This window comes from Myodes glareolus, chromosome 5 (assembly GCF_982192425.1).
Source record: "Myodes glareolus chromosome 5, mMyoGla1.1, whole genome shotgun sequence".
NCBI classification, from domain to species: Eukaryota; Metazoa; Chordata; class Mammalia; order Rodentia; family Cricetidae; genus Myodes; species Myodes glareolus.
The window spans coordinates 32,734,255-32,760,953 of NC_142030.1; the positions used below are offsets into that span (position 1 = coordinate 32,734,255).

General features: G+C 47.1%; 2 protein-coding genes across 7 annotated transcripts in view; one reads left to right on the forward strand and one right to left on the reverse strand.

The window, feature by feature from the left end:
* The window catches only part of Galnt15 (polypeptide N-acetylgalactosaminyltransferase 15), a 37,734-nt gene extending 33,248 nt beyond the window's left edge, over nt 1-4,486 (reverse strand). The window contains exon 1 of one of the 3 annotated variants that reach the window (XM_085687818.2): nt 3,334-4,484. In XM_085687818.2, the coding sequence (XP_085543944.2) occupies nt 3,334-3,872 (539 nt within the window). In that variant the 5' untranslated portion in view covers nt 3,873-4,484. Of the gene's footprint in view, nt 1-3,333 lie in introns of all 3 variants that reach the window. The other 2 variants (XM_085687819.2, XM_087906220.1) reach the window with 2 other exon arrangements.
* On the forward strand, nt 1,902-23,348 carry LOC146894869 (uncharacterized). 4 transcript variants are annotated; one of them, XM_087906222.1, is made up of 7 exons: nt 1,902-2,203; nt 2,358-2,472; nt 11,806-11,869; nt 20,003-20,203; nt 21,496-21,675; nt 21,842-22,077; nt 22,533-23,348. In XM_087906222.1, exons 1-4 carry the CDS (start codon nt 2,092-2,094, stop codon nt 20,072-20,074), a joined length of 363 nt encoding a protein of 120 aa, XP_087762348.1. In that variant the 5' UTR covers nt 1,902-2,091; the 3' UTR covers nt 20,075-20,203; nt 21,496-21,675; nt 21,842-22,077; nt 22,533-23,348. The 4 variants fall into 4 exon arrangements, 2 of the variants coding, with proteins under 2 accessions (XP_087762348.1, XP_087762347.1); XM_087906221.1 differs by lacking the exon at nt 20,003-20,203; XR_015737870.1 differs by lacking the exon at nt 11,806-11,869 and having other exon boundaries at nt 1,904-2,203.
* Nucleotides 23,349-26,699: the final 3,351 nt, after the last annotated feature.

The window sequence follows — 26,699 nt, forward strand, 5'->3', positions numbered from 1 at the left end:
ACCAACACATGGTTGGATACTCTGACTCACTGTGCTGCCTAAACCCCAGGGGCCATGTGAGCCCAACAGCCCTGTCAGGGAGCAGGGACTCAGCAGCTGCCTGACTTGTTGCCATGGAGTCCATCCTGGAGGGAATATGGTAACAGGTCTGTTGCACGGAGCAGCACAGCTTCACTTTACGAAAGAACCCTCCTAAAATGAAACTTCTTTTTGGGTCCCTCTTCAGAGAAAAACCAGAGTCACCAGTCTGGACCTGGCCTTGTCTGAGGCATACAGTCCCCCAATGCTGCTGAGCGTCCTTCTGCCTGGTTCCTTCCTCACCAGGGAAAAAAAAAAAAAGTAGTAAGCAATGAAGCAATGTCCCTTACAGGGACAACCAGTCCTAGGTACGTGCTTAAGACCTCATAAACCTGCAGGATACTGGAGGAATGTGGGGGAGAGGACACAAGAGGCAGAGTCTCCCAGCCCTGGTAGGAAAGCTCAGGGCCCCACACAGCAGACAGAGGCTTATATGCAGCATTTCTTGTCTTTTCACCCACTGGAAGGTGGAGGGAAAGAGAGCGCTGCCAGCTTGGATAGAGGACAGGGGTTTTGCCTGGCTTTGCAGGGACTCTTGGGTATCCAGGAGCCTTCTGTGGGCTGGGAGATCTGGGGTCTGGTAGCAGATGTGAGCTCTGGCTGCACCAACCGCACTCGCTGATGACAGCCAGCAGAGGGCGCTGTCCACCGCTACATAGAGCTGGTCACTATGAAAACCCTGGGATGGAGAGCCCAGTAGTGTTTCACTTTAGGCAGAGAGGTTTCTTGACTGCCAGGGTTAAAATGGCCCAGACAACTGAAATGCAGTGATTACCATGGAGGGAAAAAAGAGCCAACAAAGGGGTCTTCCCAATATATACAAGTGTACAGGCTTGTTTATGTCTAACACACCAGGTGTATCTGTATCTGCTTGTACCACCAACCCTCCCCACAATTCACACATTCACATCTCACAACAAGCAACACACTCTAACACGAGCACATGACTATCGCAATAAACATTTTACAATACAAAGAACACACACGTGCCCCGTATATCACGGAAAATAAAGTTTCATGTTGTATACGCATGTATATAGGCATGGTACATGTGCACATCACATCAAACATACAGCACATACAATAGGCATGTGCAGTCTACTCATGTATGCCACACATAGTGCATCTACATCTACACCTATGCATGGCACTCGTGCCACAAAAGGCACCCACTTTGTACTACACTCACAACATGTCATTTACTATTACTACATAATAAATACATAACACATGCACATGTGTCTCACACACAGTGCACATACGGCACATTTACAACACATAAAGTACTTACAATACATACACTGGCACTATACACACAGAGGCACATGATACATATAAAATAGGCGCAGCACAACACACATACATACTACATAAACACATACAAGACAAACACACATCAAAACACACACAGTTCCACATAATACATGCTCCAATGCACAATAGATAACCTACATATATGTATGCACTGTACACATCAGCAAACATTCACAACATGCATACACACATGACACCATACCTATATAGCTCACACTTCTGCCCTATGATGATGGGTGGTATGACCCCCACATACAACCTGCATAGACAAAACCCCAAACTACTATACACATGTACTACATACAACACACATTTATTTACTATACATAGCATAATATGCATTCAACATACGATGCATGCACAGTGCATATGTGCACATGCATACACGCAGTTCACACACGAGTGTGCATATTCAGAGTGCTCTGGAGACATAGTCACACCCACATCCCAAAGCCAGAGCCAACATTTCTTGTTTACAGAATAAAGACTTTCCCTTTTTCTCTCAGCCAATGACAACACACATGGACAGAACTGGAAAGTTGCTCCTTCATCCAGCAGTCATTTTTGTACAGGGAGTTGTGTGCTGGATGCTGAGACATGCGGTGCACAGCTGTGCTGACCTTCTGCAGGCTTTCGGCACAGTGGCAGAAGCAGGCACGGCACAAACAAACGCGCTGATGGCTATTTAGTGTCTGTTCTATGACGTGCTGGGAGTTCAGAGGGAGCCTGAAACTGGAGTGGGGGAGGTTCTGGACAGAACTTTTAAAGCCAGGGTATGAAGTCGGCATCGCAGAGCTGGGACTGCGGTCAGGTGGGTGCTCCAAGGGCAGGTGGGTGCTCCAGGACAAACAACCTCAGGAGATCTGTGCTCTTAGGTAATCAGTGACAAGGCAGAGGGGTCAGGGGTCCAAAGTCTCATGGCCCTGCTCCCAACTGTCACTGCGCATGTGTCCTTTCACTTCCAGGGGCAGAAGATGAGCTTGCTTTCCAGAAACTCAGTGGGCTGTGGAAAGAGTCGTGGCTTCTAGGGCAGGGCCCAAGGTCACTCTGGCTGTCCAGCCACACTGCCTCTGGATTTGGGTAAGCAATCTCTTGCCTGTCTCTGGCTGTCCATCCTGGGAGGGGAAGCAGGGGCTAGAGAATGAGCCACCACATTCTGCCTGGGTACAGATCTGCAAGTCACAAATACTTTAGGCTAAACTGGTCGGTACCATATATGAGCTCCCAGGCAAGGGAACTGTTCGTTTCTTGTTGGGATGGAGAAGGGTGGTAGAGAGTGGTGCTTCAGGACCCAATGGTGCTTAAATGCCTGAATTCAAATTCCTACTTTGACACTTATCAGCTGTGTGACAGTGGGCAAGCCATAGAGCCTCTCTGTTCCTTGCTTTTTACCATACAAACTAGCGTGAAGCTAAAGTAATGCAGAGGACTTTCTAGGACCTTCTGGGTTGCATGCAGAAAGCTTAGATTTAAACCAGACCATGGCAAGAAGTAAAAAAGCATTTCTTGCCATGTTTGCAGTTGCTTCTCTGATCCCAGATAAAGGCAAACACTAATGACAAACCAATGTGAAAAACTGAATGTCCATCATGAGAGCTGGGAGGACCCTTGAAGAACTGTGCTTCCATCTCCCTATTAAAGCCTCGCGACCCAGGGGCATTAGCAGTGGGACTAGAATCTAGGACTGGGAAGAGACCGTCTCTCCTTCAGGACTTGTTAGAGGCAGATCTGTGGATCTGAGGCTTTTGGCTGAGCAGGTCTGAGATGGGATTTGAGGATCTTTAAGTTTATCACTTCATCAGCAAGGCTGATGGGGACCACATCTCAGGGGCCACTGTCCCAAGGATGGGAGAGGCAGATGACAGATAGCCCCCACCCCTGACTTTGCTACCCCTGAATCACACCATATACCAGAGAAGGGAACGCAGGGGTCTTACTTACATGGGGTGCCGCACCTCAGGCAGGATTCTCCTCGAGGGCAGGTAGTCACTGAGTGCCTTGTTGAGGCTCTCTGTGTCCAGGCTGAGTGGGATCAGCGACTCTTCTGAGTCCTCCCCATCCTCCTCAGTCCTCCAATCCCTCTCAGGGGCTTCCTCATCCGGCCTCCTGTTCGGGTGTTTGAGGAACTGGTAGCTGCTCCGTCTCGGGTGCTGGCTGTGATTCCTCTTAGCCATGGGTGAGGCCACAACCACCAGCAATTGATCCTCCTGCAGGGAGATGAAGGGCAGAAGGCCGTCCAAGAAGCTGTACTCCTCACTCTCGTCTTCAGCCTCCAGAACCCATTCTTGGGAGTCCCCAAAGTCCAGGCGATACCCAGCGTCAGAACTGTGTTTGCTAGCTTGGACTGTGACAGCTTCGTGCAGGGTGGGCAGGGGAGGATGCAGCATGGTCACCATCATCAGGACACATCCGAGTGTCAGCAAGAGCAGGAGGAACTGAAGCCTGCAGCGTCCGTTCCTGGGTCTCTTCCTCAGGAGCATATCTTAGCCACTTGCCCAGAGCAGCAGGTCCTGATCAGGTCAAGCTTGTCATTGAGTCTGGGCTGCTCATTCCAGCCAAGAGGCTTTTTGCCAGTCACCTGCCCCTTTTATTCCATCTGACACTTGCCAGTAGCAGTTGTAAGACCCACTCCCCTTGGAACCAGAAAGCCACAGGAGCCTGGGGCTGCCCTTGGTCCTCTCTGGATTTTGTTAATTGTCTTCTGGAAAGGGTCTCTGGTTGCGTTGTTTGCCCCCCTCACCCTGCTCTTGTCCATTCTGCTCTGGTGGTTAGTCCCGTGTTTCTTCCCCCCTCTGCATGAATGGTAAGGTTCTATGGGATGTCTGGGGCAAGTGGCTGGGGATTCAGTCAAGCCAGGAAGACAGACATCCTCCTTTGGACGCCTTGAGTCAGGCCAGACCAACAGACTAAAGCCTAAAGACAGCAGGCACTGCCCAGTTTCCTTTCACACATAGCTCCAGCCCTGCAGGAACCCTCTGCCAGACACAATGGGAGCCAAGCGAGAGTCTCGCTCTTGGTCCTAATGCCCTCAATGTTCCAGGCTTTACACAACCACAAAGCATCACCCTGAGAGCCAGTCCAAAACAGCATCCTCCCAGGAGTTCAGACTTGAGCCTTATTCATAGGGAGGCATCCTCTCCCGCCCAGAGCAGCAGGAAGGAGAATTCCGCCCTGGCTCAGCAGGCTGCCAAGGTGGTGCAGATGCCAGGAGCCAGCTGTCGATCAACACCTTCAACCTCCCACAACAGTCCCGGCTATACTGTGCTCTTTCCTGGTGTCCACTACCCTTGCCTTTCTAAGGATGAGGGGCTGAAGGAGCCCTTGTAAGTCTGGCCACCTGGACCCCACAGAGCACTTGGAGGCTGGCAGAGAGGCATGCTTCAAGCTTCCAGTCTTCGAACTCCACTCAACTCACACACATGTAATGAGCAGTTGCTATATGCCCCCAAACTGCTTTCTGGACCAAGAGTACAGCACAAAGACAGTCGAGCTGGGACCTCGTAGTGCTTACATGGCAGTGAGGGAGATGAGGAGATGATCCATTGGAGTGTGTTATGGGTCAAAGGCCAGGGAGAAAAGAATGTGATAGAGAGGGAGCTGGGGATACGGTCTGGGGGCTGACAATCAATCTTAAGTGGTACTTCAGTTTTCCTAGAAGAGCCAGCGTCTGTGTAAGGAGGAGAGCTGGGCAGAAGAAATAACACAGGTGAGGTTCTGAAAGGAGCAGGTCTGGTGTGTGGAACAGCAAAGAGCCAGAGTGACCAGAACAGAGCGGGCCAAGCACAGTATGACGGGGCATGATGGGAGATGGGGCACAAAGCTAGATGCTGAAACAATGAGAGACTGAGCTCAGAAGGAGGCAGAGCATGACAGGAGGTGGAATAAGGAGAAGTGAGGCATGCTGGGAGATGGGGCATGATGGGAAGTTGGGTACAACAGGGAATGAAACATAACTGGAGGAGGAACAATGGGAGACAGCCCTCAGTAGGAGGTGGAGCATTATGGGAGGTAAAGGGCAACCAGAGGCAGGGCAAAGAGAGGGAGTATGGAACAATAGGAGTTCAGAAAAATAAGATATGGAACATGGCTTTGTGACAGACACACATCTACTCACCCTAGAAAAGGAACCCACAACTGACCAAAGTAATGACTGCACCAAGGTCCAATTTGGTGGGTCAATGAGTCATTATTGGGATCACAGGAGGAGGAGGATGCAGAAAAGCAGCTGCACCTTTAAGAGGCACACCCCAACACAGGTGATGGCTCCTGAGAGCAGTCACACTTAGCTTTCTATACAGCCTGCAGGCAGCTCCTGGGTCCTGCAAATCTCTGCAGCTATATCGACCAGTCTCCTTCCCAGAAGAAGTCCCCAAGGAAGGATCCCCCAAGAGTCTTCCAAGTTCCCACTTTCCCGGACATGGGACCTTCTGATTCCTGGCTGAACCTTCCCCTTCCCTAGGAACGGTTTCCATTCAAGAGAAGTGGGGCCTGACTGTGTGTGGAGCTCAACGGAAAGTGAAGAGCATGGAGTGAGGGGAGTGAGGCGGGGTGGAGATGAGGTGGTCACTACAGGAGACCACAGGGAGCAGGGGTGGGGAAGGAAGAAGGATATCTTGACGGGTGCGTGGAAAGGGCCTTGGCTTTCCCTCTGAGTGAGATGAGCGCCCTTGGAGACCTGTGGATGGAGGCGAGGCAGTCTGACTGACTCGGGTTTTAACTGAGTCCCTCTGTCTGTTGGATTGAGATGACAAAGGACAGGGGCAGAGGAACCGATCCCTGGTGAAGCTCAAAGTGATGCCAGCAGAGATGAGAAGTGAAGAGCAGCAGATGGGTTTTAAGAAAGAACCTTTATTGTGTACTGATAACTCTGGGATGTGTGTGAGAGAGGGGTACCAATAACTCTGGGATGTGAGAAAGAGAGGTACCGATAACTCTGGGATGTGAGAGAGAGAGTCGAGTCACGGAAGGGTTCCGTGAGAAGTTGGAAGACTGAAGTCACCATCAGCCGAGTGAGGAAGGTGGGGAGCAGGTGGGAGGAGAATAGCAATGGATTTTCTGGGGACAGGTGATGTTGGCAATGTCTGGCAGGTGGCCAAGGGAAGATAAAGTGTAGTCTGTGGGATCCATGCCCACTCAGTCTCCTGGATGGCAGCAGGGAGGGCCGGCTTGATGCAGTGACACTTCAGAGGCAGCCACATGGAGAAGGTGATGGAGACTGAGGTCCGAGGCTGCTGGGGGCCACACGAGAAGGGATTATCCGAGCTTCATTAGTGTGGTTGTGATAAAGTAGCGTGATAGAAAGCAGCTTAGGGGGAACAGAGTTTATTTAAATTTATAGTTCCAGGTTATATCCATCATGGTGGGGAAACCAAGGCAAGAACTTCAAACAGTCCTCTCAATCCAAATCAGGAGAGAAAGGAGTACACACATGCTCGCTTGCCTGTGCTAAGCTGGATTTCTTAACAAAGTTCAGCACCCCTGATGAGGGAATGGTGCCACGCACCTTGGACTGGGTCTTCACACATCAATTAATTAAGACAACCTCACACAGACATTCCTCAGTCCCTCACTGAGATTCTGTCTTCAGACCATTGCCTGTTAGGTCAAGTCAACAGTTAACATTCTCCATCACAGGGATGGAGAAGGCTGAGAGATCTTAGGTTCTGGGTCCAGGGTTTGGTGAAGGGCAGTTGACAGTTGCTGTGTGAGCTGTGTTTTTTTTTTTGTTTTGTTTCGTTTTTTGACAGATGTAGCCTTGATGTGGGCCAATCACCACTGGGGCATTGTTTTATTTTTATTTTAGCTTTTAAAAAGAACCATTTTCTATTTTACATACCAATCCCAGTTCTCCCATCCTCTCCCTGCTCTTCCCCCAACTTTTCCTCATCCTCCCCCCCCCATCCACTCCTCAGAGAGGGTGAGGCCTTCCATGGGGTGTCAACAAAATCTGTCACATCATGTTGAGGCTGGACCAAGGCGCTCCCCCATATCTAGGCTGAGCAAGGTATCTCTCCATAGGGAATGGGCTCCAAAAAGACAGCTCATGAATTAAGGATAAATCCTGATCCCACGGCCAGTGGCCTCACAGACTTCCCAATCCCCACCTCTGTCACCCATATTCAGAGACCCTAGATTGGTCCTAGCAGGTTCCCCAGCTGTCAGTTTGGAGTCAGTGAGCTCCTGTTAGCTGCCTAGCTCAGCTCAGCTGTTTCTGTGGGTTTTCCCATCATGGGCTTGACCCCTTGCTCATATTATCACTCCTTCCCCTCTTCAGATGGACTCTGCGAGCTGGGCCAGTGCTTCTGTGTATCTCTGCATCTGAGTCCTCCAGCTGCTGGTTGAAGGTCCCATGATGATAATTGGTAGTCATCAATCTGACCACAGGGAAAGGCCAGTTCGGGCACCCTCTCCACTATTGCTTAGGGTCTTAGCTAAGGTCATCCTTGTGGATCCCTAGAATTTCCACAGAGCCAGATTTCTCTCTAACCCCATAATGACTCCCTCTATCAAGATATCTCTTTCCTTGTTCTCCTTTTCCGTCCTTCCTCCAACCCAACTGGACCATTCTGTTCCCTCATGCTCTCCTCCCCATCCCCTCTTCCCTCTCCCTCCCTTCCTGCCCTCTCTTCTCTCTCCCATGCTCCCATTTTACTCAGGAGATCTTGTCTGGTTCCCCTTCCCACCACTGGGGTATTTTGGAACTGAGCTTGATCATTGCTTGCTGTTTCAATTTTAATCTTAGAAGTTAGCTTTTAACTAACTCGATTGTTCCTCCCTCCCTCTCTCCCTCCCTTCCTCTCTCTCTCCCTCCCTCCCTTCTTCTCTCTCTCCCTTTCTTTCTCTGACATAATGGGCTATATACAGGTGTTTTCTCAATAACCAAGCACTAATCCAGTGCCCAGACCTCAGAATGCTTGGTTCAATCCTAGCCTCCAAGTCTCCAACTGTCAGAGTCAGGAGTGGGCAGGGAAGCTGGTATGTCCTTCAAGTTTAAGAGTCAGGACCCTAGGATATATAGTCCAGAATTCCCGAGACATGGTGAAGTTAACAGGGATGTTGCAACCAACGGTTTCAAATCAGAAAGCTCAGGGGGCAGTGTCACCATCTTCTGGCAGAGGACTTTTGTCCCCTCATCTCCTGTCAGGCTCACTTCCAACTCACTGAACTTCTAGCCCAGGGCTTTATCTGCCTCCTTAGCCAAACTGCTGTGTGGTCCCTTCCTCAGAAATCCACACATACGGCTCACTCTTTCACCTCCATGTTTCCTGGTGTGTGAATGTGCGTGTGTGTGTGTGTGTGTGTGTGTGTGTGCCAGAGTTTCCCAGAACCCTCTTTTCTACATCCAAAGCCCTTTTGCCCATGCACAATATTCTCTAACCTCCTTCCTTCTTTCCTGAGGGATGTAGCTCCCCTGAACCCCTGAGAAGTTAAATACTCAGGCCTTTGGAATGTCTGTTTTCACTCACTTACGTAGATGTATGGTAATCAGTGACAGGAGTTGGTTTGTTTCAGATGTTTGCCCAGTGACTAAGCGTGTATGTATGTGTGTATTCTATATAGAAAATTTGCCATTGAACCTATATAGAGAAATTGCTCCATAAAGATTTGGTGAATGGATATGGAGACAGCTATATGGCCATTTTATGATCTGTGTAATATGAGGCCCGAGAGTTTTCTTGCACTCTGGACTTCAGATCAACTTGATATGACTTCATACAGCCGACAATCATGGGGTGACATTTTAAGACTAGATTACTGGATTCTCCAAAATAGACAGTGAACTCAGAAAATGCTTGCACTGTTCTACCTGCTGTAGGTGCTCAGAGATGGAACAGACGTGTCTGTGTGTCTGCCACCAAGAAACTTAGTCACCAGGCCCTGTCACTGGGCTCCTTGGTCACCGAGGAGCTATCCTGGATTCAGATCCCTCTAAACTGGGACATTCTCTTTGGTGGGTCCCTGAGGGCCCTGCCAAGGCATAATTGCACAGTATTAGTGGGGTCCTTTGACACTGGCTTCTCAGCATCACTCTAGATTAGACGTGGCAGAAAGCTTTCTGAATTCCAGGCTCCAAGGCCTGCCATCTCTGCTCTGCTTGCTCCTGGCTCCTGGCTTGGATGTCACGTTGTTTCCCTCACACATGTCCTATGGGCATAGCCCTCCATTCATCTCCATACACAGCAGTGTGTCTTCAGTCCACAGTCCTGGCCTTGGCTTTTGTTCATGTATAGCCAGAGTCCTCTTCTCAGTGGCCCACCCCCAGAAGTAAAACTGTTCATGCTTCTTTCATTATCCCCCAGAATTAAAACTAACCAAGCCATGGACTCCACAAATACACAGCAAAAATCCTTATAGTCACCTGTTCCTCCTGGCCCCAGAAGCAGGAGACTCACTGGAGCTCCTTGTGTCCCAGCACCTCAGGGCCGACCTGACTGGGCTGTCTGGGGTACTGGGGCCTGTAAGTCGGCCCCCTGCCCCTTTTCTCCATCATCCAGCAGGAGGCTCAGCATCTGTCCCATTTCCTACACCACCACTTTCGTTCCTGCGGTGGTTTGCTTACGTCGTGTCCTCTTGGATACTGCGGACTTAGCCCTTCCTCTGGACCTGGGCTGGGGCCGTCACAGAAGACACACACCTTTGGATGATCAGATAAAATGGTCTCAGCATGACAGGTGTCCTCACACAGGGGACAACTGGGGCAGTGACCCAGCATGGGGAGAAACCCTGCAAGGTGAAGGCTAAGACTAAGGTGTGGCAGCCATATATCACCAAGAACGTCACCCCTCGGGCTAGGGGTGACATGGCACTGATTCTCTCAGGCCATTCTCAGATTTTTGGTGTCACCTCTGGGGAATGAATGACATCTGTTGAAGCTCCTGAGGCTGTGACGTTCTGCTGGAGCAGATACTTTTTTTGGCTGCCCTTCCTTCTCTCACGCTTCTCCCTCTTGTGTTTCCTCTCTTTGCAGAATGTAAATTAATAATAAAACATCAATAGCAATAATACCGTGAATAAAGAGAGGGGTCTATTTGAGAAGAGGATGACACAGTGGAAGAGGCAGAAGAGGGCAATGAGGGGGAAGGTTGTATAAAATCAAAGGGTCTAGAGCACTAGCCTCAGGGAGGTTGAAACAGGAGGACTGTGAGTGTTTAGCTTGGGCTACCTTGTACTCAGAGACTGTTCTTTTGTTTTCTGGCCACCCAGACCCAAATAATCACACAAAACCATATTAATTACAACACTGCTTGACCAGTGGCTCAGGCATATTCCTAGCTAGCTCTTATATCTTAAATTAACCCATTTCTATTAATCCATATATTGCCACGAGGCTGTGACTTGCCAGTAAGGTTCAGGCATCATTCTCCTTTATCAACTACATGGCCTCTGTCTGACTCCGCCTTCTTTCTCCCTGCATTCAGTTTAGTTTTCCCACCTAGCTATATTCAGCCCTGCCATAGGCCAAAGCAGATTCTTTATTAACCAAAGGTAATAAAATATATTCACAGCATACAGAGGGGAATCCCACACCACTACTTAATGGGATCCTGTCTCAAAATAAATTAATTAATTAATAAATACTTTTAAAAGAAGAAAGTTTTCTTGGCAATCACCAAGCATACCACTACAGTTAAAACACATGAAAGAAAAATAAAAGTAAACATCTACATAAACTATTATTCCAGTTAATGACTGCCAGTATTCATTGTATCAGATAGATGGACCATTTACAGTAATCTTTCTTTACATATTTTTTAAAAAATATTTATTTTATTATTCTTGTATGTGAGAGAGAGAGAGAGAGAGAGAGAGAGAGAGAGAGAGAGAGAGAGGGATGCAGGTGCCCTGCATCCAGAAGATGGTGCTAGATACCTTAGAACTGGAGTTTCAGATGGCTGTGAACTGTCATGTGGGTGCTGGGAATTAAATCCAGGCCCTCTGCAAGAGCAACCAATGCACTCAACCACTGAACCATCACTCCAGCCCCTTCACATATTCTTATATGCCCAAGATTTCCGGTATTTGTGCCAGAAGGAGAATTTCGGGCTCAAACACCATGCACATTGTAAAAGCATCATTGTCACTGCTTGTGCTGCAAAGAGTTTGCCTTAGTTTACACCACACTCGAGCATGCTGGCTTCCCCATAATCTCACCAGGAGAATGTGTTATTAACCTCTTTGATCTTTGCCAATCTGAAAAATGAAAAATGGTATCCCCCCCACACACAAAAACTCTAAAGTAATAAATTTCATGATATTTATGGGGAGTGGCATGAATGTTGCTGAAGGAACAATAAACCTGGAAAGGAGCAGCTGGACCCCAGACTGAGAGGGGACCACAGAGGTCAGCTCCCCTCACGTTCATCCAGAAACCCAGCGTCATTGCATTCAAAGCTACAACTCATCTTTCCGTAGGTCCCAGCAGCTATTCTACGATTCTTCCAGAAATGAAGAAGATACACTAATTATGAAGATCACGGTGAGAAATCACTTTGCCTAGCTACGTGTTAATCAGTAAACACCTGTTACTGTAACAAATGCCTGGGATCATTAACTTATAAAGAGATAAGGTTTATTTTAGCACATGGTCTCAGATATTTCTGTCCATGATTAGTTGGCCCCAATGCTTTGGGCCTGTGCTGAAACAATGCAACCTGGCAGAAGAAAACTTCACACCTCCTTGTTGAAGCACAGGAAAGAAGAAGAAGATAGGGCCAAGCGTAACATGAGAGCCGGCTTGTTGGGGTATCTGTTCCCGCCTGGTACCCCACAGCCGGCAACTCCCAAGGAAAATCACACACAAGACTCCATAAGATTATAAACTGATTGGCCCATTAGGTCAGGCTACTTATTAGTTCTTATGACTTATCTTAACCCATTATTCTGATCTATGTTAGCCACATGGGCTCAGTACCTTTCTCAGTGTGACAGCTTACATGTTGCCTCTTCGGTGGTCTGCGCAGGAGTGGTGGAGGAGCTTCTGCTTCCAGAATACTCCTAGTCTCTTTGCTCCACCCCTACTTCCTGTCTGGCTTTCCCGCCTATATTGCCTGCCTGGCCAATCAGCATTTTATTAAAATATGATTGACAGAATACAGACAATTTTCCCGCATCAGCCAAGGTTCTGTTATCTCCCATAAGGACATAGCCCAATAACCTGGAACCTCCCAGTAGGCTCCATGCCTCCAAGTTTCCCCAACATCCTCACAGTACCACCTGGAGATCAAGCATCAAACACATGGGTTTTGGGTGAGTACTTAAGTCCAAAGTGTAGTACAAAAGTGCTAACTAAAACATTATTGGTATTGACACATGAATGAGAAGAAGAAAAAAAAACAAGATATCTAGATACAGACTAGCTAAACTATTTCAAAGTTTAAATAGTTCGAATACACCTCATCAGTCAAATACACAGGTAAAGGGACCTCTCATTACCATTAGCAGGAGTATAAGTTGGTGCGGGTTGGTGAACATTTGAGCAGTAGCCACTGATGTCAATGACAATCTTATGCTACCGCTTCTGTGAGGAACTTCTGTGTGTGTTCACTGGAAGTTGTGTCAGGGATGTCCACCATCCACCTCAACAGCTGCCTCAAGGATTATGGGAGCTTATTCTGAGACTGGATCAAACGAGTGTGTCATCTGCGTGTGTACCCTTGACCTGAGATCAGCCATCTTTACTAGGGAAGGTCATCCTTTTCAGCCAAGCACACAGCTTCAGGAGGAATACACCAAGGAGGGGGCGGGGGAAGACCTGCCTAACCAGCCAGATCAACTAGATGACCCTGGTGCTAAATGAGGTGACAGATTTCACAGCCAGATCATCCCCACAATGCTCCAGGTTTACGAGATGTCCAAGGATCATTGTTCTTCATAACTTATGGAAACCTCTAGTATGTGACTCTTCTTCCTTGGGGATCATAGGCCCTCAGTCCACAAGGGTGGAGGGAGCAGAAGTTGGGGCACTGAATGGCTGTGGATACAACAGACAGAGCCTTCCAGGAAATGACTTCAGTGCTGTGACTCAACTTTATTCCAGAGTATTAAGACTATAGAGGTTTGCAGATGGTAGCTGGGGAATCTCCTAATTTGCATGAGACAGCACACTCCTATCATAAATTTCATATGTGGCAGCAGGGTCCTATAGCAAAGCTCCTAGTACAAGTCTTAGTTACCATATGAACAGCAGGGGGAAAACTGCAAGCCAAGGGTCTCGCTAGAGATAAATCAGGCACTCAGGCCTAGGGACAGCTTTCAGATAAGGTCAGTCCTCAGGGCCTAGAGACAGTCTCCAGATAAGGGAAGGTAGAGAACAGGAAGTCATCACTGGGGAGGGTCTCCCTCTTGTTACCGAGCTTGGAGAAGGCTGCTAGGCCATGGTAGACGACAACCTCTGACCAGCAGGGCCTCCCAATACTAGGATGTTGTTGGTGCCTTCCTTCTTGTGAAAAATTGATCAAGCCTATTGGGCTGCCCATCTAGTAGGTACTGGTATGTGAACATGGTTCTTCAAGCAAACAGCTGCCATCTTTACTGGACCAGCTGTTTCTGCTTTTGAGAATCTGTCACCGCTGGTTTTGTTGATTGTAGGAAGTTCCTGCAGAAAAGAGGGGTGTGAAGGATCGTTGACCTTCACCTGAGATTCTAGCCCCTCCTTCCAACCATTTATATGCAATTTTGACTTAATTGAATGTGACTTCTGGATCTTAGGATGTACTAGAGTATGCATAGGCTAGGGAGGGTTAAGAGAGAGGGGTCCACCTATGCCAGAAGTCATCATTCTTACCAGGTGAAATTTGTTCACTGCAGTTTCTTTAGGGTCAGCTACACCCCTGTCCCCCGTAAGTAAGCCTAACAAACTCATTGGTTCCCCAGGGTGAACCATGGTGAGCTCCTACTTTGGTTTGTCATTGGGATTTTATGGGGTGGGATAGAAGATGTTTATTTCTTCCCTCAGGGAAGGAATTCTTGAAACAACCAGGTAGCCCACTGAATAGCTAAGAACAGTCTGCCTCCGCAGTCTTCCACCTGTAGGATGGACTCTTGGGAAGCACAGATGGAGGTACCCACAAGCCCAAAATAGAGCACATAAAGTTAGACTACAACCATGTTAACTCCCGTTGCTTCTGACAGATGGAACACACATCCTGAGAAGCCGAGACACATGGCCATGGAGCTAGACAGAGGCCCAGGACTGTGGGAGTAGAGTGCCGGGGGAACAGTCAGGAAGTCGAGTATCTAAGTTTTGACTCATCTGTAAGTGAATGTGGTTGAATCTGTAGGTTAACGTCCAAAGCTCCCTGCCATGCCCAGCACAGCTTTCTTCAATGGGGTTTGCAGCCACCTGGCCAGTGTGACACACTTGGCTTGTCTACTGCAAAAACCACCCAGTGCTCTGCAGTGATCTTTCCAGAAACCAGGATTTCTGGCACAGGCTTGCCTTGAACTTGCTAGGTGGTTGAGGCAACCTTTGGCTCTTCCTGCCTCCACATCTCAAGTGTTGGGATTTCATGTATGAAGCACCCTGCAGAACTGGTGATCAAACGAAGTACTTAGTGTTTGTTAGGCAAGCACTGTACCTGAGCTGCTTCCCCAGCCCCTGTGCTACACCATTTGTCTTTTCTTGTTTTGTTTCCTTGGTTCCTTGTGCCTTTTGAGAAAGAATTTTGGTATATGGACTAAGTTTGTCTCAAATTTGATCCTCCTGCCTCTGCCTCCTGTGAGCTGGGTGAAGGTTGTATACATACAGCTGTAACCTTTGCCTTTATTCTTATTTAAGAACTCTGGAGAATCTAGGAAGTCCTTTTGTCCAGGCTAGTTTTTTGTCAGCTTGATACAAGCTAGAATCACCACAGAGGAGGGAGCCTCAGTTGAGAAAATGCCTCCAGAAGATGTATTGTAAGACATTTTCTTAATTAGTGATTGGTGGGTGAGGACCCAGCCCATTGTGGGTGGTGATATCCCTGAACTAGTGGTTCTGGGTTCTATAAGAAAGCAGACTGAGCAAGTAATGAGGAGCAAGCCAGGAAGCAGCACCCCTCCGTGGCCTCTGCATCAGCTCCTGCCTCCTGGTTCCATCCCTGGTTCCTGTCCTGACTTTCTCTGATGATGACCAGCAATGGTGGAGTGTAAACTAAACAAACTCTCCCCAACTTGCTTTTGGCCATGGTGTTTCATCATAGCAATAGGAACCCTTATTAAGAGACCTTTCAAATATCAGAGGTGGTGCAAACGATCCTTACTCCATAGCTAACAGAAAACATATAGGAAAGAAATTGCTACAAATCTGTCCAGCTAATTAACACCTTCCAAAGTCAACCAGCTGTCCATGGGTCTTGATGTTCTGTGGCTGCCATATTGGTACAGGAAAGTCTGCTTATAATTATATTAGTTACTTTTTCCATTGTTATGACAAAACACATAACAAAAGCTACTGACGGGGGGGGGGATGTTTTGGTTCACAGTTTTGAGGGTACAGTCCATTACAGTGGGGAAGGCATAGAGGCAGAAGTGGTAGGCAGCTGGTCACATTGCATCCAGGATCAGGAAGTAGAGATAAATTTGGTGCTCAGCTCACTTCCTCTTACTCAGTCTGGAATCCTACCTCATGGAATGGTGCAGCTTGCTCAGTCTAGAAACTCCATCACAGAGAAGCCCAGAGGTCTGTCTGTCTTCTGGGTGATTCTAGGTCCTATCAGATTTACAGTCGATTGTAATCCTCGTGATGGCAAAGGGAGTGAGTATCCCAGACCTAGCAACGTCCAAAGAAACCAGCAGTCCCTAGGCATCTGGGGATGCAGAGGCATGGGGAGTAAAGACTGGCTGGTGCCTCTAAAGCCACCCACTCTTGTGATGCTGCCGATTTTGTTTCTGGAGTTGCAGTCAGTTGGGGAAGGCAGCTGGGTTTTGTTTATTAATGACGGGTTGGTTACTGCTTCAGGTGCTAGAGATTCAAAGCCAGGGTAGCAAGCAAGCTGACTGTGTGGGAGCTTCTTCAGTCCTAAGGGGCTGCTCTGAACGACTCTCCCAACCTGTGACCCCTGCCTGCTTAGATCCACCAACCTGATTCCTTGACCCAGAGTGGCCTCATGGCTTCTGTCACCACTAAGACTGTTTTCTTGGCTGGGTTGTGGAGGGCTTGGCTGCTTTGGGGCTGTGAGCTCATTGTTTACTATAGTTTTGTAAAGCCTCTGCCTCCCTGCTGTAGGCTGGTTGAGAGCAGGAGTCAGCGTGGTGTGTGTGTGTGTGTGTGTGTGTGAGAGAGAGAGAGAGAGAGAGAGAGAGAAAGAGAGAGAGAGAGAGAGAACTCGAGGCAGCCAGCGTACTAGAATCTTGAACACCAAACAACCAGTTCTATGCCTGCAGCACCATGTCTTCTTGGAAGCATGGCTGGGCCTAAGCTCTTCCCCTGTCAGCTGCTGTTTGAGGTGGAGAGACACTGGAGAATCTGTTACTAATGGCATAAAATCCAAGTTGATGGGGAAGGAGATGAATTTGTGAGCACTCAAAGCTTAGCCCCCTGGGAGGGCAGAGAGGAGACTGTCCCTCTCGTCCTTCTTGCCTTTTTACCTGCTGTAGTTCACAGTGTCCTCTCTAAATACCTGGTGTGTGGGAGACTTCAGGTTCAGCAAGGCAGGGCAACCACCCCTGGATGGTGGACTGGGCCATCTCCTGGTATGTCATGTGCAGTGTGTCCCCCTTTGCAAGGTCAGGCTGTCTCTGAAAAAAAAAAAAAAAAGCCTTGAAGAGCAATCTCTTTGAAACCATAGTTGGTCCTGATAGAGCGCACACGTGGGAGATGATGCTGATGTTGGGTTTGCTATAAGCAAGAGAAAGGTGGGTAAGAAGGAGGGGTTCTCCAACTACAGAGGAGACAGACTGGGGTATGCAGAGAACTCTGCTAGCCTCCGAGAGCCCCCAGTTTGTATACAGATGGCCATGCATACTGATGGCTGACACACAGAGGTGTTGTGGGAACATCTTGAACATATTGAAGGGATTGGAGACACATGGGGGCTGGAGGAACTCCCTTGAGAAATTGACACAGGATGCTAGATACGAAGTTTCTACACCTGACTCTGGCTTGATTGGCAATTCCTTGGGGACTGGATCCCTGTTCAAACACTGTGTGATCCTGGACAAGCCTCTTAATCTTTAATTCACAGGGGAATTGCTACCCCTCCCCAATACTTTGAGCAGTGATGACAAGCCTACTGCTTGTAATATTACAGATTTTGCCTGAGAAGTTAAAAATTTTATTGTATTTATCGTGTGTGTGTGTGTGTGTGTGTGTGTGTGTGTGTGTCTGTGTCTGTGTCTGTGTCTGTGTCTGTGTCTGTGTCTGTGTCTGTGTCTGTGTAGAGCTTGCGGGGATTTGTTCTGGAGATTGAACTTGGGTTGAGGTTGCCAGGCTTGGTACCAAGTCACCTGCTAAGCCATCTCAACAGCACATGGCTGAGCAGATCATACAGGACTTCCAAATTAGGCAGTAGAAAAAAACGTGAGAAGATTCAGCCTGTCTGTATTAGTTACTGCCTCGCCATTGTAACAAATACCCAAAGAAAGCAGATCAAGGCAGCAAGGGTGTGGAAAGAGAGGGATGTGAACCACCTGGGGAAGATGCTTATTTTTTATCTCAAGGTGCCAACACCCCCTTAAATGCTGCACCATCCAGAACATTCCATGTAGAAGGACGGAGTAAGTTGTCTTCTGCCTGATTTGCTTCAGTGCAGAGTGTGTGTAAGGTTAAAAGCCTCATGAAGATGCCCTGCACTGGCTCTCCTGTCTCCTTTGCATTTTGCCCTGTGGGACTGACCAGCAGCTGAGCAGATCTAGGCTCTGCCTGGTTCTCAAAGGAACCGGCCGCAGCTGCCTGCATGAAAACATAAAGGAGTTAAAGCTCTTTCCCCTAGTGCCCCAGTCTCCTAACGAGCTGTTAGCATCTGGCACAACCTGGCTCCACGGTTGTGATCTGAGGATTTCCAGAAACTGTTTTGGGAGCTGGAAAGTTTCCCAGAGACCCAGGAAGTGGGGTTGCTTATCCCGAGCCTTCAGCCCCTTGCTATACCTGTGATGCCAGAGCCTATGCTGTATTTGATAAACCTTCCCAACCTGATGGAGAAAAGTCGAGAGGCGAACGAAGCGCTGATCATCCCCCAACAGACTGCGATTTACATGTATGTAAAGTGCTCACATCTTCAGTGTACCACTCAGGGCATTTCTGTGTATTCTGGGAAATAAAAAACAAACAGAAGATTTTATCACTGTACAAAGTTTCCTGTCCGATCTGTTACACCTCACCTACTAGCTCTGTGCAACCACTCACTACTGATGCTCTCCCTCCAGGACGTGTTTACTGAAGCCCCGTCTCCAGCTGGATGCTGTTTGAAGTAAGGGAATCCTTGGGAGTAATTAGGTTTAGAAGAGGTCATGAAGGTGGATCTCCAAAACGGGATTCACGCTCTTACAAAAAGAGGAAGGGACAAAAACACACCCCCTTCCAACAAGAGGACTTTGATCTACAAACCAGGAGGAGAGCCCTCACCAGGCTCACATCTGCCCACAGCTTGGCCTCCAGTCCATTGCATTTTTGTTATAGCTGTCTGAACTGCCTAAGGCACTATTATTCTGACCTTGCTTTAGTCTGAATTAGTCACACTTCCGTAACAAAATGCACATTTTTAGAAGCTAAAACTCAAAGGACAAAGCTCTGGTCAGCTCAGTTTCCTCAGGTTCGATCTCTTTGCATCTTGCATCTTGCAGAAGGCCCTCTTCTCTCTCCATCCTCACAGGGTATTTTGTCTTAATTACTTTTCTGTTGCTGTTTTAAACACCGTGACAGAAACAGCTCAGGAAAAGAAGGGTTTGGCTGTCAGTCCCAGGGAACAGTCAGCCCGCTGTGGCAGGGACAGTGTGGGGACAGGAGCATGGGGCAGATGGCCACATTGCAGATGTAGTCAGAAGCTGAGGGGGAGGAATGGGTGCTGCTGTTCGGTTTGTTTCTCCTTTCTATGTAGTCCAGGATCACAGCCCGGGGAACGACACTATCCACAGTGGACAGGTCTTCTCTCTAATAGCCTAATCAAGACATAGCCTCACAAGCATGCCCAGAGGCCCGGATTCTCCGAGGGTCTAGTGGATGACTGAGAGTAACCGCCATGTTGGTGACAGAAGAGTGAGTGGGTTCCCCGTGGGCTTCCCAGTTTCCTTTAATAAGGACACTAATGCCATCGGAGCAGGTGCCATCCTTGTGGCATCTGTTACTTCAATGACTTCTTTAGAAGCTGGAGGTTTGGGTTTCATGGGAGTCTGGCTTCCACATACGAATTGGGAGGTAAATGCACATCCAGTCCACAACAGGCCTCTCGTACCTGGGTTAGAATCAGTGGGTCTAAGGCTCTGTGCAAATGGAAGCCTGCAGTCCGTTTTCTTGTCAGGTAGGGTTTCTCTCTCCACTCAATGGAATTATGTTTGCGAGTCATCTGTGTTGTTGTATGGGTACAATGTCAGTGGTTCATTCTTTTTTTTTTTTTAAGCAGAGAAGTACTCTGGTGTGCTAACCATACTTTGTTTATCCATTCTTCTACTGAGGATCATTTTGGGTTGGTTCCAGATTGCCAAAAGCCATTTATTTGGCGTTGTGCACTACATTGGCAGTCAGACTATAAAGAAATGTGAAGTATAATCCATTAGCAATGCATGACCTTGCAAAACCACCAAGAAGGCACCAACACACAAAATAAAGTATGGCTGATTCGTGGAACAGAGAGGTGAAGTCAGGACTCAGAGGAAAGGCATGCTTTTGGGAGCACTGGTAAGGTTTGTTTGCAAATACTTGCACTTAGAAAATGAATAAGCAAAAAACTATCAGTTTACATGGAAAAGAAAGCGGTGCCAAGTGTGGCGGGAGTAGGCAGGTGCTAACCGGCTGCACGGCACCTCCGGGAAACCTCATAAAGGTTTCGTTGCCTGTGTTCTAAGCCAAAGAGCTACACAGTGTCAGAGAAGGGTGAAAACAGGTCCCTTAGATTGAAACTGGCTCAGACTTTGTTTTTGTGGTTTCTTCCAAGAGGGTGGGGAGGGAAAGGTCTGCTCTCCACAGAACAGCCAGACGCTGTGGAGCTCCTGGTGGGAGAGGCTCTAGGCCAGCTCAGACACAGATACTCTGAGTGTGTGGGAGGCAACTGAGCATAGAATATAAGTCTAGGGTCCCAGTTAGAGGTCTGATGACTGCATATTTACACTATGACCCAATGGTGTGTTGGAGTCAACTAAATAAGATCTTTGGGACTGGGATTGGTGCTATGAAGTCAGGAGTGGGCAGATGAAACTCATGGTTGTCCCCCCAAACACCTGCCCAAGAACCTGTGCACAGCAAGATTAGCGTTCCCATTCCTGTGTCCTCATAAGCCTTCAGAAATCCTGCTGCCCCAAATCCTCCCATCATGACAGGGTCCAGGCTTTCCTTACTGCTATGGTTACCCAGCACCCAAAGTCAGAGTGACATCAGAGCTCCAGAGGGGAGGGCTGATGGGCATAGGGGGCGGCATTCAGGACCACATGGATCATAATTGTTCATAACTGCTATCACATTAGAATCATGTGCAGTTTCCTCCAGCTTTAAGCTTTCATTTTTAATATTTTTCATTGAAATGATGAGTTGTACTTAAAAAAAATCAAGAAAACTTCCACACAATCTGTCCTAGCAGATAAGCTCTTCTGCTTCTCACAGCACATATGACACTTTCCTGAAGCTCCAGCATTTTGTCTTGCTGTAATTGTCTCTATGATGGCTGTATCTTTAGTTTCACAATACTAAATGCTACAATATGTTAATTACACTATAATGATACTGAGAAGTGCCATAATTTTCCATTTTTTCATTGTTAGGCATCATATTTGTTCAGAGTTTGCTTCAATCTATAATTCCAATATTGACTGATTTCTTTTGCATAAGAATGTTTAGTTTTTCATGCCAGACCTGGGGAAGGGTCACTTTCCTTGGGGACCTGCTAGTTTGATTTGATTTTTGATATGGAGTCTCGGTATCTAGCCCACACTGACCTCAAACTTCCAGTCTTCCTGTGTCTGCCTTCTGTGTGCTAGGATTACAGGACCTGCCCACGACACCTGCCCCAGAGCTGCATGTCTGAGAATGGAAAGGAAACCAACAATCGCCATGGAGAAGAACGGTCCAAGTCTATGCATTTCCAAAGATATATCTTTCTCAGATAAATCAAACCCACGCCTACATAAGTAAAAAGATGTTTTAAACTTTTTGAAAGAGTAAGTAGTAATTAAACGAGAAGGTCAATGTTTGTTAAGATTACCAATGAAAATCACACAACTTTTCAAATTCCGCCCCCCCCCCTCAACGTTTAGACTTTTCCTGAAGATGCAGAGACCTGGAGAGGAGACTTTGTCATAACATTGCTTGTCCCTGTCTTCCCAGGATTTCCTGCACTGGAAAACGAGACGTTTATTATCTCAGGAATCTCAGAGTCCCAGGAGACCATGGCTCCTGAGTCCGTGTGAGCTGCTGACAGCGGAAGGTGCAAGGACGAGAAACGTGTTCTCACGATCTGGAAGACGGGAGTCCAGGATCGAGATGGCGGAATGAGCAGTTTCCCAAGAACACCTCCCGCTGGCTTATAGATAGCTGCCTTGCCACTCGGTCCTCACAGTGAGGTGAGGAGTATAAGGGGGAGACAGAGGAGAGATGAGAAGGGGATGGGAGAAGGGGAGGGGGAGGAAGCTGGAGAACACTCACTCTGCTTTCTCTTTCAAGAGAATACTATTCCCATTGTGAGAGCTTGGCATACAATTCCATCTAACCTCAGTATCTCCCAGAGGTGCAGGCCCAAGCACAGTTACCACGGACATTAGGGCTGAACACTGACGTTTGGTGTAGCTCAATGGACAGCGGCAGGTCACTCTAAACCCAACCCCACTTTTATCTTGAACAAAAGTGAGGAGCATTTTTTGACACCCTTCCAGCTCCCAGGTATCTCTCTCTCTCGATGTGTCCCTCATAAACACCCTCTTGATTTGGAAGGCCCGAGTCTCACACAGCATTTGGTTTTTCCCCATGTGCTTCATTCTGGAACAGAAATGAGTAGAACTTCTGCATTTCTGTTTTCCAGGGAGGGATGTTTTCAGCTTCGAAGGAGACAAGAATGGAATACCTGTTTTCGTGAACCAGAAATGAACCACGCCTGTTCTTACAGAATTATAGGCTCAGGAAAGAAGTGACAGGAAGAAAATGTTCTGTGGCTGAGACTCCTGAGTGGAGAGCTGGCTTCAGGGAAGATGGACTGAGCATCGCGGGGTTCCTGAAGGACAACAGACCTGCAGGCTCATTTGTACCTGGACACTGTTTCCAAATTATTTCTTTAGTGCTCCGTCCCATCCTAGGGTCTTTAGATGGCCAAAGAGAAGGAAGGAAGGAGAGCACCATATTTATCTTGATGAGGGGTTTCTGAACTCACGCAGGGCTGCAGGCAGGAGCTCCAAAGGTGACGCCATCAATGTCCATGGAGACGGACTGTATCACTCAGAGAAAAGAGGTACCAAATATTATTCAGTCTGGTGAAAGGGAAAAACTTTTTTTAAAAAATAAAAACACTTTATGTTCTTGTTTAAAAAAGAAAACACTTTTTCAGAGATGAAGGATTTGATTTCAACTGATGAGTCATCCCTGTGGTTTTCTTCCCCCACTTAGCCAAAAAGTGAGGTTTTTAAAAACATGTCTTGTGACAAATTCTTCCCTTGCTTAGCTTGCCATCCTCTGAGAGACAAGGCCCCATGATCACTGTGAACCTCAGTGGCTGCCTGAGTTCACATGAAAGACTGAGGCAAGACTCATAGCTACCAAGGTTCATTGTGAAAAAGTAGCCTTAATTTAATAGCCATGATCTAAAAGCAAAATGAGAAATGGGAAATTAAACCTAAAGCACGAATTCCAATGATCATGGAGTGTTTTTGGAAGTGACACCCGAGGGCCAGAGGGGTGCTGTAAAGGTTTGCCTGAGAAGGCAAGGACCTGCACTGAATCCCCGGAAACTGTGAAGAACAATGCCGGGTGTGGCAGTATGCACCGGTAATCCCAGCAGCCAGGACCTGTAGGCAAGAGGATCCCTGGGGCTTGCTGGACACCCAGCCTAGCCTATTTGACAAGTCCCAGGCAAGTGATAGACTCTGACTCAGCCAATCAATCAACCAACCAACCAGAAAGGTGAACAGTCCCTGAGAAATGACCCCAAAGGTTATCCCCTGGCCTCTACATGCACATGCGCAAATGTACCCCATTCCCCCAAAAGACACAATGAGTGCACATCTGCAATCCTAGCTCTTGGAAAGCTGAGGCAGGAGGACCTCAGATTTGAAGTCAGTCTGGGCTATATAGTGAGATCTTGTCTTAAACAAACAGCACAGCAAATGTCAGAAAGATTTTAAAAAAAAGCAAGGGAGCTCAGTGCTCTTGATTGTGTGAGTCCTAGTATCAAGACCTCTATGACTCTTCTGCATACAAATGGGTGGGCTGCTCTGACTGTCTGGGTGAGCATCATGTGACAGCAATGACAGTACAGATTTTCAACTAATTAGGAAAGGCCATTCAGGTTCTTCTAATTTGTGTTCGGATACTCTCTTAGAAAGTCATCAGACAGGGGGGAGTGGGAGGGTGTTGGGAGGAGGGGCGGAAATGGAAACTTTTATAAGTTAATAAACTTTTATAAGTTAAAAAATAAAAAAATAAAAGTAAAAGAAAGTCATCAGACACCTCATGACAAGTCTGACCACATAAAAACTGCCAGGCTGGACAACTCCACTAGGGGAACATACAGAGACAGAGAGCAAGATCAAGGGGGAGGAGGGGAGTGGGAAGAGGTCTTGGTCCTGCCTCATTGAGGTGATGGAAGAGACTTAGTTGACTTCCCAGGGGAGACCTTACCCTCACTGAGGAGTGGATGGGGTTGGGCTGGGGTAAAGGTAGGGGGAGGAGTAGAGGAGGGAGGGGGGACTGGAATTGTTATATAAAAACAATAAATAAAAATAAATAAATAAATTTTAAAACATAAAAAAGACAGAGAGATAGCACAAGAAGGATTGGAAGATAGAGACACAGAGAACTCAAAAGAGAGGAAGGGAAGAGAGGGAAAGACACACACACACAGAGAGAGAGAGAGAGAGAGAGAGAGATACATAAATAGTCCAGCTGTTCTAGCCTCATCTAGAAAACTTCTCCAAGTTACAAGCATGCAAATGAGGAAAGCTTTGAGGTGATGCCTTACTTAGTCCCTGCCTGTATAAGAGACCTGAAAGAGCCAAGCCCACCAGCAGCACCAGTTTGAGCTGGTCTGCCATACAACAGCAGCTAACCTACAGACTAAGAGTATGTTGGTTAAGCATGATATGATATGATAATACTCTGAAGGTCCCCACTGGACACTTTGAAGTTGTTCCACGGTTTTTTTTATCATAAACCTTGATCAGTGTTTGCAGCTACATGGGCTTCCTTACAGTTACTTCTACAGCCAAGCACCTTCTAAGCCTGGACCCACTATCTGGAATGCTTCTTTTGCTCACCGTTTCTTCCCCTGACCCCTTCATCTTGGTAACCTCCTACCCACTCTCCAGGACCCTGCACTGCTTGGCTCCTTCTCCTCAAGTCTTAAGTTTCTCATGGACACTTGTAAGAGATTTTCTCAAAATCACCACAGATGTCCTTTTGATCCTACATGCCGTTCCCAACTTGGCCGCTGTCTTATCAACTTCGGAACTTCATGAGTGTATTATTGATAGATTAGGGCAGTAGTGACATTGTGTGACTGAGTCTAGATCACAAAGTGATCTGGCTCGTATCCCATTCCCCAGTACACCTACTTTGGGAACTCCATCATCATATTGTTAGGAAGTTCAGGTTCAGAAATGGGGCTACAGGTGTTTCATAAAATATCTCCCATGGACCCAGAAGACAGCCACTATCAATTGCCAGACAAGTGAGATCGTCCTCTGCTGAGTCCAGAAACTCTCTATATGACACTCCAGCCACTGTCCTACAGAGAGGAATGAGCTGTCCCTCCCAAGTGTTCTTCAATACTATGTGGTCTTAATGACATTGCTTTAAGGTTAAATTTAAGGGGTGCTGGGGAGATCACATCCTGCCTCATAAACATAAGGTATTATGTAGTGCTGCAATCTTGGTAGTGGAGGGTACAGAAGGGAAGTAGAGGCAGATTCTTGGAGCTTATTGGTCAACCAGCCTAGCTTTATGTTCCATGAGAAACTCTAAAGAATTAATGAAGTAGAAAACAATAGATGAAGACATTCAGTATTGACCTTTGGTCTCTATACATGTGGATACATGTATGCACTAGCTGCATGCTCACATGCACATATACAAGACTAATTTAATTTAAATAACTAATAAAATGTAAATTCTATGCAAATAGTTTTTATACTATGTTATTTATGGAACAATGACAACGATAAGAATGTTTACATATTTAGTACAGATGTAGTTTCCCCTAAATCTTAAAAATCATCTATCTATCTGTCTGTCTGTCTATCCATCCATCCATCCATCTATCCATCTATCTATCTATCCATTCATCTATCTATCCATTTACCTATCTATCCATTCATCCATCCATCCATCCATCTATCTATCTATCTATCTATCTATCTATCTATCTATCTATCTATCTATCTATCCATTTATCTATCTATCTCTATCTATCGATGTGTACACATGCTACAGAGCACATGAGGAGGCCAAATAACAGCTTGGAGGAAAAGGTTCTCCGTTTCTCCCATGTAGGTTCTGAGAATTAAGCTCAGTGCCTTTATCACCTGAGCCATCTGGTTGACCCTCTTGAATGGCTGAACCCTTGTTTGGTTGAATGCACAGAGGTGGAAATTGTGCACCTGAGTGCAAATAGTACTTTGCTTCGACTTCCTAAAATTGTACCAACTAAAACTATATAAATTATGTTTAGTGAATTCCTCCATATCTGTTTGTAGTTTGAAGGTACAGAGCACCATGAAAGTCAGGTCACTAAGAGCCTTTTCATGGTATTTCATGCACTTGACCCTAGTTACTGCACAGAAGTGTCATATACGTATATATGTACATATAATATACATATTCAGTAGCTTCCTGCTGACTTACACTTGCCCAGGGGAATTATGCCTCCCACAGTTGGCAGATCTTCCTGCATATATGGAGTGAATAAATAAAATATAGAACAGCCTAAAAATAGTACATGGATAAATCAAGCAAGTGCCCAAAGACTATAGAAGGATGAGGG

Bases quoted from the DNA above. Each gene is read 5' to 3' on its own strand.
- LOC146894869 (XM_087906221.1), top strand. From the start codon at position 2,092: ATGACGTGCTGGGAGTTCAGAGGGAGCCTGAAACTGGAGTGGGGGAGG. The intron at 2,473-11,805 runs GTAAGCAATCTC...ATCTTTCCGTAG, and splicing joins CACACTGCCTCTGGATTTGG to GTCCCAGCAGCTATTCTACG. The intron at 11,870-21,495 runs GTGAGAAATCAC...TCTGTGTGCTAG, and splicing joins CACTAATTATGAAGATCACG to GATTACAGGACCTGCCCACG.